The 12,631-nt window shown below is 50.5% G+C and overlaps 1 protein-coding gene across 3 annotated transcripts in view; it reads left to right on the top strand.

The window, feature by feature from the left end:
• Positions 1 to 12,631, top strand: part of PACSIN2 (protein kinase C and casein kinase substrate in neurons 2) — a 121,630-nt gene that overhangs the window by 86,114 nt on the left and 22,885 nt on the right. For all 3 annotated transcript variants that reach the window (XM_069489511.1, XM_069489510.1, XM_069489509.1), the window contains exon 2: positions 903 to 1,042. In XM_069489511.1, coding sequence (XP_069345612.1) covers positions 983 to 1,042 — 60 coding nt within the window. In that variant the 5' untranslated portion in view covers positions 903 to 982. The remainder of the gene's footprint in view (positions 1 to 902; positions 1,043 to 12,631) is intronic.

The raw sequence follows: 12,631 nt of genomic DNA, 5'->3' as shown, positions 1-12,631 counted from the left end.
CTGGGAGAGACAGGCAGTAGTTGGGGAACTCTGGGGCCTCTGGCTGTATGATCTGAACACAGGGTGAGGTAGAGAAAGGTGGAGTTACCTTTTCACCACGAAGTCAGAGGGTTTCATCTGGGCTGTGGATGGGTCATTCTAGCAAAGCAATTTATGCTTATGAACATAGTGGGGGTCCTTCAGCTTCTTGCCTCTAGCAAGAGGCAAGATCCCTTGCCTGGAATCACGCATCTGTTACTCAGAAATGATTGATTTAGCTTGTTTGCTTTTATTCTCTCCAGCTGAGCCACACATGGGCAGTGTCAGAGTAAACTGGTCTGAATTCGGGACTTCAGTGGCTGAGATGAGTCAGTCAAGGTGGTGGCGGGGGAGGGGGAACAGTGCCCAGCACAGGGGAACATGGTGGGAACTCCAGAGAGTGGGGTTGGGTGTCGAAGGTGGGGTTACTTCCGCTCACATTTTATCCCAGGCCCTAGCCCTGCCGATGGGTAGGGACGCCTGGGCCGGGCGAGCCTAAAGACGCTGGGCTTTGCCTGCTTTTGTGTGCTGTCCTCACATGTTCTCTGCCCCTTGTTCCAGAGGATGAGAAGATCATTTAGTAAGATTATCAATCTGTTAATCTAAGAACACAGACTGTTCTTCAGAAAGTTCTTTGAACTTTTCAGTAAGGTGTGGAGGTTTACTTGTTAATGTGAGACATGTACACATACACATGGGTACATACACATGTGTGCCATGCCCAGAGGCAGTTAGAGTTTATTGACTTTCTCCCACCTAAAGGAAACATTTTAGACTGCATTAAAGGCTCGATGGAAATGAGAATTCATGAAATAGAGATGACTTGCTTTTTTACCTTGGGGATTTATAATAAAAACCACATGATGTGTGTTTTTCTTTCATAGGTTTATCTACGGATTTTGAGCATCTGAAGTTGAATCCCTGAATCTAAGCATTCCCAACTGCTCCCTCACCCTTTGAAGAAATGTCTGTCACGTATGATGATTCCGTTGGAGTAGAAGTGTCCAGCGATAGCTTCTGGGAGGTGATGCTCACGCTTTCTTCTTGCTGACTGCAGCGACCAGCCCATGGTGCCCGGCAGGCCGTGCGGTTATTTTGGGGGAGTTGGAGGATGAGATGAACATTCTCCAAAACCAGCCAGGCATTTGCAGTCAGATCTAGATGGCAGCAGGAGAGATGTGGATGCTTGTTTTCAGCCGGTTCAGGTTTGCCGTGGCCACCAGTGAAGGCAGCGAACCTACCTTGCTAGAAAACGGAAGAGTTTGGTACTGAAAGAGGTTGGGGCTGTTTATGAAAGGTCTTGGCGACTGTCCATTCTCAGATCTTCCTTTTTCTGTTTAGCCATGTGACTGGGCATGACATACGGTAATTACTGGGCTTAGCCTGCAAGGCACTTTACTTTTGAGTTTTGTGTAGTAACACAGATGGCTGTGAAGCGAGATCTTGCTGGGTGGCGCAGGCAAGTGGCCAGAGGGCCGAACAAACTGCCTTCGAGCTTGTCAGGGCATCTGCCTGCCCGTGAGGAACTCCTTTCCTGATTAATTTATTTTATGGGTTTTTTGCGAGTCCTTCTTCCTGAGCCTCACTCACTTACTTTTCCTTCCTGCTAGTTAAAGGAAAGTCAATTTTTTATCAAATTTTGGTCCCCATGGCAAAACCCGTTGAGCTTTCCTGGCAGTTGTGGGCTTTTTGGAAAGAGGCTTTGCAGTTAGAAAGCTCTGGGCTGTGATCCCAGCTGTGTCGTTACCAGCCATGTGAGCTTGGGGTGTGCTCACCTGGTCTGAGCCTTGTGGTCTTCACCTGTATGGGGGGTACCATTGGCTTCCGAGGAAGCCTGCCAGGGTGAGATGAGGATGTGGACGTCAGCACCCTTGTGGGTGCTCTCCTGACACAGGGGGCTCCAGTGGTGGAAGAGACAAGAGGGGTGCCCTGGTGTTTGCCGGGGACTAGCAGGAAGTAGTTTTATAAACCTAAAGGAACTAGGTGTATACTTTTGGCTAAAATCAAATGCCATCTGATATTACCATCTAAGAGAGACAAGTGATCACAAGTGCCCAAGTTTTAAGAAAAGGATGGGCAAGGACCTCAAAATTCTATTGACACTTTCCTTTCCTTTGTATTGGGCAAAAAGGTCATCACTGACTTTTAGTTGAATACTTTGTTTCATTAAAAGTATGTATTTATTGAGCACCTGTGTGCTAGGCCCTGTGTGGGTACAGCAGGGAATGTGACAGACAGAGTCCCTGTCCTCAAGGAGCGGGTTTGTACAGCAGAAGTAAAAGCACAGAGCCATGCAGGCAGTCTCCACTGCTGCCCCTCGGCTGGTGGCAGCTTTGTGGGAGGTGTCCAGCTCAAATTCCAGTAGCTAGAGAGGCACATCTGCCCAGCAAACATTTCACTTAAGGCAGCAAGAGTGATAGGAACCGTGACAGTTGGATGTGTTTCCAGCCACTCTGCAGCGGGGGCGCTGCCAGGTGCATTTCACGGTGCAGCAGGAGGGTTGGTGGTGAAACTAGATGAAGCTATATCAGCGCCAGCAGTTACAAGACGTAGTTTGGAGGTGTCCCTGGGACAAGGCTGGAATTCGGGGCTGCCCATCTGCCCCCACCTTCAGGTACAGGTTCATAGGCAGGCAGGTCCCACTTCCTGGCCCCTAGAGAGGCTGTGGCCTGAAGCACCATGGAGCAGGTCGGGGCAGTGCGCATCCTGTGCGCTCTCACGCTGCCAGCCTTGAGAAACGCAGTCCTCGTCCTTAACACTGCACCAGAACTACAGACAGAAACCTTTAGGGTCGTGGGGAGCCTTTCTGTTTTGTGACTGTGGTGATGTTGCTGACTGGTTTTAATCAGTCCCTGCCTTGAGCTCGGTGGGTGCGGAGAGGAAGAGGGTGCTCCGAAGTGAGAGATAGACTGAGAGAGACAATGGCGACGGGGAAGGCATTGATCTGGAGCCAAGGGGCCTGGGTTTCACTCTTGGCCTCATCACTTACTATCTGTATATGGCTTTGGGAAAGTTACTAATTTTTCTTTGCCTCGATTTTGCAATCTGTAAAATGGGGCTAATGTACCCACATCGCAGTACTGTGAGGGTTAAAGGAATGAACACCTGTAAGTGGTATAGGGCCTCAGGACAGGTCTGGCTGGGGACACTGTCCCTCTGCTGTGGGAGCTGGAGGTAATCAGCACATAGTCTACAGTCTGTTCCTGCAGTGCCTTTGGCAGCGTTGTTTTAATTACCCACTTGGTGGCAGGAACTGCTAGGAAATTTTGATAGCTAAATATAGTGCTATTACAGAAGTCTTCAGCTGCTTGTTAAAAAAAAAAATGAGGTGAACATTGCCATTATATATAGTAAGCATATATTAACTCAAGTAGCTTTAACAAATTCAGTCATTGACTTAAGCTCCTGTGCTCCCTGTTAAGTTCTCAGCTACAATAACGTCAGTAGATAAGACCATCTCCTTTTGCCCAAAGAATGCTCAGGCAGGCTCTGCTCAGCTTGTGATGCTGCCCCTGAGATTGTCCTCCAGCTTATGTCAACTCTGTGGTGCCCTCCTCCCCCTCCCCCCTCCCCTCCCCCTCCCCCTCCCCTCTCCCCCTCCTCCCCCTCCCCCTCCTCGCATGGTCTTCTCTGATTCTCTGTCTCAGATCTCTGTCTCATAAAAACATTTGTCATTGGAGTTGGCGCCTAAGGGACAACCCAGGAGGATTGCGTGGCTAACGCTTCCTCATGTCGATCTTTGCCTCTGCCTTCCCGTGGCCTTTGTCCTCGTGCTTTCCTGTGTGTCACATTTCCCTCTGTCTTTCTCTCATCAGGAACATGTCACTGGATTCAGGGCCCACCCGAATAATCCAGGATGATCTCATCTGGAGATCCTTTGCTTAATGTCTGCATAGACTCTTCTTCCAATGAAGATCACGTTCACAGCTTCCGGGAGTCGTATGTCACTTTCAGAGGCCACCATGCACTCCACTACAGCCCCTGAGCACACTGCACATAGAAACCAGGTGCCTGCCGGAGCCCAGTGTGGCATCAGAAAGCAAGACACAGACTTAGTGGCTTCCCAAAGACACCCCTTACTCTTTGGTCTTTTCAAGAAGACCTCACAGATTTCCCAACCTAAGATCGATAGTCACCCCTTTGACAAAGAAGATTCGGTGTAGGGGTTGGGATAGGTTGGAAGAAAACTGCCTGAGGCTCTCCCCATGGGCAACCCCCCCACCCCCCCACCAAGGGAATGTGGGTGAGAGGTAGTGATGCTGCAGGTCACATCCTGGGGAGAGGGGACAGTCCTGGAACCCTCCCAGCCTGCCTGGGACACGGATAGGCTTAGGGATAAGCTAACTCAAGCCTGGATTTCGCTGGAAGCTTTATAGGCTGTTGTTTTGTGCTCGTACTGCTCTTTCAGTAACGTAACAGAAGCGCTGGGAGCGGCTCATTGCCCTCATGGAGTTACTAGCTGAGGATGCACTGGCAGTTGACTCTCTAGCTATTGTGGGGAAAGCGCCTGTGACTCACTGGAATCAGAATTTGTTAAATAACGGATCATAAGTTACTTTGTTGCTTTTGCCTCTGAGCAACTTCTCAGTCCCCTCCTCTCCACGTGGAATGGAAATCCCAGCTCCCAACACCATTTGGGCTCCACGAAGGTATTATGGGGTGCTCTCTCTGTGCCCGACATGAAGGGTGGAGACAAATAAAGTCATGATCATTGCCCTCAAAACCCACTGTTAACACATTTTGATGTGTGACAGCCGATGTCCACACAAGGTACCAAGGGAGAAATGAGACATGGTGGGAGCTTGACAGAGGAAGGGCAGAGCATACTGCTCTGTGTGGGCCTCGCGACACCTGCCGCAAGCCTTTAGAAAGTGGCCTTGCCTCAGAGTTCCCTTATGCTCTCGCCTTAGACATCACTTCTCTAGGCAGCCCTGACTGCCCAGAGTATTCTCAGAATTTGTCACTGTCTGCAGTTGTTATTTTTCCAGCCATAAGTTCCATGAGGGAAGGGCCCGTGACAGTTTGTTCACCATTATATCCCCGGCACTTCACATAGTCCCTGGCACACAGTAGATGCTCATTAAATATTTGTGAATAGCAACAGTGTGTTGCCAGACCCTCAAAAATGGAAAGTTATGCACACTTCAGTGGGTAGCCCGCCAGCCAGTGGCATTGACAGATTGGAAACTGGTTCCCTGTGTACCCTGGAGGAGAGGGTCCAAGGGCAAGCCAGCCATACCAAGCTGGCCAACAGAAGGAAAAGCTCCTGGTGGTGTCTCTCCAGGCAAGTCCGTGGGGTCAAAGTCAAATGCTTTGTGCAAAGCTGACAAAGTACGCCAAGAAGGTCCAGCATCTTCTTCAATTATGTTTCTTCAATTAGAAATCCTGGAATTGTGAAGGCCTTTGGAGGTCATCTCCCCCTTCTCTCAGGATGAAGAAATGGCCAGTGAAAGGTCAGGTCTTGTTAAGTGGTGGCTGTGGCAGGCCGACAGCACGGCTAGTTGAGAAGAAACCCACCCCGTACTGTAAACCCACCGTATCCCAGTGCACTTGGCCCTCACAAGATCAGTTCTGGCTCTGCCTTACAGCTGAAGGGACAGAAATGCTCAGAGAGGCGCTTATCTGAGGTCACACATTCTGGGGCAGAGCCAGATCTGTGCTGTTCCCCTGGTGAAAGCAGGCGGAGGAAGAAGGCCTCGTTAGAGAGGGCGAGAAACAAGATACCAAAGCTTACTTAGTCCATCCTGGTGCCATCTGCAGGACTGTCGTTAAGCAATCCCCAAAGAGTTGTCTCTCATCTCTGCCTTCCAAGATGATAGAGAATGTGCCGGAGCTCCTTGGCATACTTTATCAGATTTGAATAAAATGTTTGACTTTGATTTCATGGGCCTGTATGGAGGGCCGCCACTAGGAGCTTTTCCTTGTGTTGGTCGGCTTGGCATAGCTGGCTCGCCCTTGGACCTTTCCAGGCTGCAGAGGAAGCAACTGTGGTGCTTGGGCCCTCAGGGGGCCACAGGTTAAAGGGCGGGATCATTCTGAGGGTAAGATCAAGGTCGTGTTTGGCAAGTGGTCCTCGTAGTTTACAAGTTTGGGGCTCCTGGGCTGAGCCTCATTGGCGTAGGACGGAGACAGGAGCAGCCTGTGCACTGGAGCCGTGAGCCCTGCCGTGGCTGTGCTGCAGCCCGTGGCTGGATGAGAGCGCACACCACCTGCCGTGGGCCCAGTAAGCCTCAGCTCTACACCTGCTCTCATCTCAGCCCGAGGGAGGTCCTGTCTCTTGCTAGCTGCAGGATCATGAGTGACCGTACGCACCTCTTCAAACCTGTTTCCATTTCTGTAAAACAGGGACACTAATAGTACCCACTGGTCAGGATTGTCATGGGGTTAAAGTGAGGTGACACATGGATAGCTGTCAGTACGCTGCCTGGCAAAGCACAGACATGCTCTATTATGATGCTACTGATGATGAAAAGCACTCAGTGTGTGGCGCTTGTTGCCAAGAGGCTTACGGTCCCCCCGGGGGAAGTAAGGCTGATGCGCTCGAGCTGATTTTGAGACAAGCTGACTGAGAGGCATGGGTTCAGTGTTTGGAAGGGCCCGCGTGGCCCCCAGCTGGACCAGTCAGGAGCAGCCACCCATGGGGACTCGGTCTCTCCTGTCTGCGGGTGCAGGCGATGCGGGAGACATGGGCGCTGCAGCGTGGTGCTCCAGCAGGGCCAGGTGGTGTCAAATAAGGTTCCGACGGAAAAGGGAGCTGCGCCCTGACAGAGAGCCTGGGTCACAGCAGGTAGGGTGGGGACTCACTCATCAATACCCATCCGTTTCTCCTTTTCTCTACCTGCAGTTGATAGCTAGGTCCTTGTTACAGCTTTCGTTAGCATCTGCTCTTGTGACCTTTGTATCCCTACTTCATGTGCACACATTTTAAATACATGTAGATGACAGTCATTGTGTTTCTGTTCAGAGTGCAGTGTGCCCACCTTGTCTGCACATCCTTCCTACCTCTGTGTTGCTCTGCCCTGGGACCCGAGGGAGCACTTCTGTGGGGACCTAAGTCTGGAGTGAAATGGCTGGGTTGTCGTGCGGCACATGCACGTTTAATGACTTAACTACTGCCTGGTTGTTCGCAGAGGCCTGCCCAGTCTGCTGCTCCACAGTACGGGCAGGAAAGGGCGTCTGCCCACCTCCACCCGCATTTGGCCTCTCCTGCTGTCCAGTGGTCGCCCATCTGTAGGGGAAGGAGCTGCCTTGTTGTTCTCGGACACATCCCTCTGAGTACCTGTGACAGGGAGAGTCTCTCTGCAAGGCTATTAGCATCCTGTGCTCTGCTCTGCTCTGCTCTGCAAGTGCTTGTTCGTGTCCTTTGCCCATCCTCTAGCCGGGCCTTGTCTGTTTCATGCTGTGTAGGATTTCCTGGGGTATTAGAGATTTCCGTCACTGTCAATTTAAGACACGGCTTATTTGCAGTCTGTCTGTTAACTGTCCATGATGTCAGTTTCTAAACAGAAACCCTAATTTTTGATGTAATAAAATTTGTCTGTATATCCTTATAGCTTTTACTTTTGAAATTTTGTTTAAGGATCCCTACTCTAAGTCACAAAGTATTCCTCTACATTTTCTTCTAGTCACTTTGTGGTTTTTACCCTCACATTTTTAGATAGTTTGTTTATTTAGGAATGAATGACAAGGTCTCCCTCTGTCACGCAGGCTGGAATGCAGTGGTGGAATCATAGCTCATTATGACCTCAAACCACTGGGCTGAAGCCTGCAGAGTAGCTAGGACTCACTCCCTCAGCCTCCTAAGTAGCTAGGACTGTAGGCATGCGCCACATCCGGTTAATTTTTTAATTTTTTTGTAGAGACAGGGTTTCACTATGTTGCCCAGGCTGGTCTCAAACTCCTGGCCTCAAGCATTCCTCCTGCCTCAGCCTCCCAAAGTTCTTCAATTACAGGCATGAGCCACCAGGCCTGGCCCACCCCTCACATTTTTGTTGAGTGGCTGTGTGCAGTAGACCCCATGGAAAGCAGTGGAGAAAGAGCAGTGGATTAGAAAACGATGTGGTCCTGTGTCCACCCGGGCCTGGCACGTGGGAAGCAAGGCTGGCTGGGGGCAGAGGCCGTGGTGCCCCACGGCCTGGCTGTAGAAGGAGGGGCTGGCTAGGAGAGGGCATGGTAGTCTGGGGCACAGATCACCCTCTGCATGAGCCATGCCACTCCCTTGCCCTGTTGGGCATCGAGTCAGCATTGAGACAGCCAGAACCTCGCTGGGGTTCCTGGGGGTGTCCAGAGTCTGTTGGGATCCCTTGTGGTCCTGAGATCTGCCGTGGCAGGAAGGGCTAGAGCTCCCTTGGTGCCTCGGGGCCAAGGCAGCATGGGGTGAGAGAGCATGATGGTTGGAGTGGTTTTGTCTGGTTCCATTCTTACTTGGGCCACTGGTTTCATCCTGGGATTTTGGCTATAATTGGGTAATTTGTCTGTGAGCTGGTCCTGATGGTCACCAACCAAAGAGGCGGGTACTACGAATGAAATGGAAAGACTACGTAAAGGGACCCATGTGTGGCCCCTGTAGGCCCCCTGACCTGCTAGCCCTCTGTTAACAGTAGGTAGTGGTCACTGAGCCTGCACCGGGGCCCAGCTCAGGCACTGGGAGCCGATGGGTGGAGGCTGCAAGTCTGTGTCCACATTACCTCTCACCCACCCAGGGATCCCAGCGACCTCACTGGCCTGCTTCCAAACCCCCAGCTTTCCCGTTGCCTTTGGCCTCTGTGTTCCACAGAATGGAGTTGGCCAGAAAAGTAGGCTGTCAAGGCAGAGAAGCTGACATTCTCCTGTGTCCTTGTGAAAGGCACTTCCGGACTATTTACACTTGGGTGCCTACAGGGTGAGCAAGGAACTGGTATGACCTGTCTGAACAGTCCTTCCTAGCAGCCCTACATTGTAAACCCCAGCCAACCGCTGTCTCTTCTCCTGATTCTGCAGGTGTTTCTGCACAGGGATGGTTGGGGCTCCAGCCCCAGACTCGTCCTAGCTGACTTTAAAACCAAGGCTTGTCTGATGCGGGGTTCTCAGGGCCTGGGCTGAGGAAGGCCTGAGGAGTGATTAGAAGCCTGGCAGGCAGAAGTGTGTGGCCAGAAGGAAGGGGGGCAGCTAGGGGAGCTGGAGGGGGAGGAGTGGATTCCCTGGTGGCAGAGCTTGATTGGGAGGAGTGTGGCCCCAGGGAAGGAGGAGAGTTTCCTCAGGAGGACACTAGAAAGGAGATAGTTCTGCTCTTCCGAGAGCCTGGTAGGCACAGCCTGGAGAAGGTGAGGGTGCCATATGCAGGAGGGCTGCCTGCCTGCCTGGGAGGTGCCTGGAAGCCAGGGATCTCGTTACTTCTGTTGCCCCATCTGCCCCTGGGAGGACAGAGGACTCCAGTCTCTGCTGCTGCTGTCCCTGTCTCAGGAGGCCCCTTTCATGCCTTCCCTCCAGGAACTCCCCCCAACCTCCTGAACCACATCAGTCCCCGAGCATGCCACCCTTCAGGACCAAGGTCCAGTCCACGTGGGGTTTCTCCCCACCTGACCCCCATCTCCAGCACCCCAAATTCTGAGTTCCATTCCTAGAGGGCTTCTCACAGTGCCCCAAGGTGGCCATACTGGCACACCTTCTTCCTTTTGCCAGTGCTGTTCCCTCTGCCTGGAGTTCTTTCCCTCACCTCACCTTTAATCTGGCAGCCTCCCACTTGTCCTTGGAAACTCCCATTGGATGTTGCCTCCAGGATACCCCCCCTCACCCGCTTCCTCCTAGTGCCCAGTCCCCTATGCCAAAGCCCCAAGTCCCTCCACTGGGCAGTCGCTTAGGGGAGAAGTGGGGTATCCTTCCCTGCAGCTGCACCGGGCGCATGTATGTTGAGCACTTGTCCTTAGTGTCCTAGTATGTGAGTGGCGTAAGCCTGAATTCAGAGGAAATTAGGAATATGGTAGCTTTAGACCTACTTCAAAAATGGGTATTTTGTGAGTGAATCAATCGATAGGTTTGGAAGAAAGCTTGTTTATTTTCAACTTGTACATAAAGTTATCTGCCATTTGGCCATCTCAAAACAAGCTAGTGTTTTGAGAAACTAAAGAGAGCTTTTTAATTACAAAATGGATAGAACAGAAATAGTTAACTAGATATGTCCTGGTTTTAGTGTATGATCAATTTGTCAAATATTTGAAAATTAATTTTCTTGCATTTTAAAAATCAGTCATTATACCTCAGTTTTTTAAAAATGTATAAAAAGAACAAATTTTACTAAGGAAGACATGCAGATGGCAAATGGGCACAAGAAAAAATTCTCATCAGTATCATTAGACATTAGGGAAATGTAAATTAAAATCACCATGAGATATTGCTACACACTAAACAGAATGGCTAAGATTTTAAAAAACTAACACTACTAAGTGCTAGTGAGAATGTAGAACAATTGGAACTCTTGTACATTGCTGATGGGAATGCAAAATTGTACAGCCACTTTGGATAATAGTTTGGCAGGTTTTTTTTTTTTTTTTTTTTTTTTTTTTTGAGACAGAGTCTCACTTTGTTGCCCAGGCTAGAGTGAGTGCCGTGGCGTCAGCCTAGCTCACAGCAACCTCAAACTCCTGAGCTCAAGGGATCCTCCTGTCTCAGCCTCCCGAGTAGCTGGGATTACAGGCATGTGCCACCATGCCCGGCTAATTTTTTCTATATATATTTTTAGCTGTCCATATCATTTCTTTCTATTTTTAGTAGAGATGGGGTCTCGCTCTTGCTCAGGCTGGTCTCGAACTCCTGAGCTCAAACGATCCGCCCACCTCGGCCTCCCAGAGTGCTAGGATTACAGGCGTGAGCCACCACGCCCGGCCTAGTTTGGCAGTTTTGTTAAACATACATGTGCCATATAGCAATTCCACTCCTAGAAGAGACATGGAAACATGTCCACACAAAGACTGTAGATGAGTGTTTATAGCGTCTTTATTTATAATAACCCCAAACTGAAAACAACCCAAATGTCCTTCAGTAGGATGAATGGATAAACAAATGCTGGCAGATCCACACAATAGAATACCACTTAGCAATAAAAAAGAATGAGCTGCTGACATAGGTAGCAACATGGATCAGTGTAAGTGACAGAAGCCAGTTACAAAAGCCAGGCTACATCCTGGGCGTCCTGGAAAAGGGGTACAGATCATGGCAGTGGTCCCTGTGGCCGTGGGGAGGGCTGGACTGCAGGGGAACCAAGAGAACTTCGTGGGGAGATGGAAATGTTCCGTGGCTTGATATGGAAGTGGCTAAACAACGCTATACGTTCATCCAAAGTCATCTGAGTGTAACTTTGTACGGGTGACTTTGCCTGTGCGTAGATTCTATCTCAATTTAGAAAGACAGCCATCAGTAGCTCTGTTGCTAAGACGACTGCAGCGCCTTGCTCAAAGGAATGGGAAGGCCACATTGCTCTGACACCGGTGCTTTATGGAGATGGAAACTCAAAGCGATGGCCTGTTACGAGTCCCCATGTAGCAGTTTCATTTACCAGGGGACAGCAGGGCTGATGTTGCTGGAGTATCTCAGTACCTGCTGTCCTGCCCACTCATTTTTCTCATTGCCCCTGTGCTCAGCCTGCCCGCCCCCTGTCCCCAGCAGTGGTCACATGGCCAGTGCAGGCTCCCCTGTGGCCTCCAAGACCAACTGAGAGCTTGCATGGAAATCTAAACCGTGTGTTTACTGAAACATTCTTCCTGTATTCATCGCTGCTTTTCAGATTTGAAGAGTTGTCATTCAAATAAGAACAGTGGCTACTGTGTACTGATGAGTTGTACCAACACATGACTCAAAAAATAGATCCTTTTCTTTTCCCTAAATCTTTCTCCAAGGGTTTTGAAAATCATTAGGTAGGCAGGTTTCTGGAGAGCCGAAACACATGTTTTGATGGCGATTACGGACGTGAGTACCGCTGGTGATGGGGAGGTGGAGACCAGCTCTGCATCTTGCTTACATGTCAGCTGGCAAGGCTAAATTAGGCTGTAATTATCTTAGCTCCTCTTGCCACCAGCTCAGCGATACTGAGTTGCGTTTTGTTGGGTATTTTTTTCATCCTGCTGTAAAATACATTTCAAAATGACAGGAAGGCCCCATTTTAAGGGAAGTGAGCACGTGCTGTCACTTCCAATGGGTTTTGAAAATGCTCGCTTCTGCCTTCCTAAAAGGGGCTGCTGAAGCATGGGTTGAAGCTCAGGTTCAGCTCTGTGTTTTGAGGAACTGCCAGGCCACCCCAGGATGGGGAGGGGTCTGTGGAAGGAACACTCAGAGAGCTGTTCGCACACCCCAAGCAAGCCTGTGGAAATCTCACCGTGCCTCGCTGCCCAGGCCAACCACCCTCCAAGCCTCTGCTTTTCACTAGGATTCTGGTTCCCATAGGAATGAGGTCATCTCAGCCTGTCCGAGCTCTCAGCTCACCTTAGGGACTGCCCTTCCTCCAAGTGCTGCAGCCCCCTCTCCCCTTGCCCATCTGTGCAGGGGCTGTGTGTCTTATCCCTTTGCAAGGTCTTACTCCCCTCTGCCCCACCTCCTCCTGGCAGACCCTCCCGTCGCCCTCTTCCTCATCTGGCTAACTCAG

Source organism: Eulemur rufifrons, chromosome 16 (genome assembly GCF_041146395.1).
Source record: "Eulemur rufifrons isolate Redbay chromosome 16, OSU_ERuf_1, whole genome shotgun sequence".
Classification (NCBI taxonomy): Eukaryota; Metazoa; Chordata; class Mammalia; order Primates; family Lemuridae; genus Eulemur; species Eulemur rufifrons.
The sequence above is the reverse complement of the archived record's forward strand: the minus strand, read 5'-3'. Positions and strand labels throughout refer to the sequence as shown.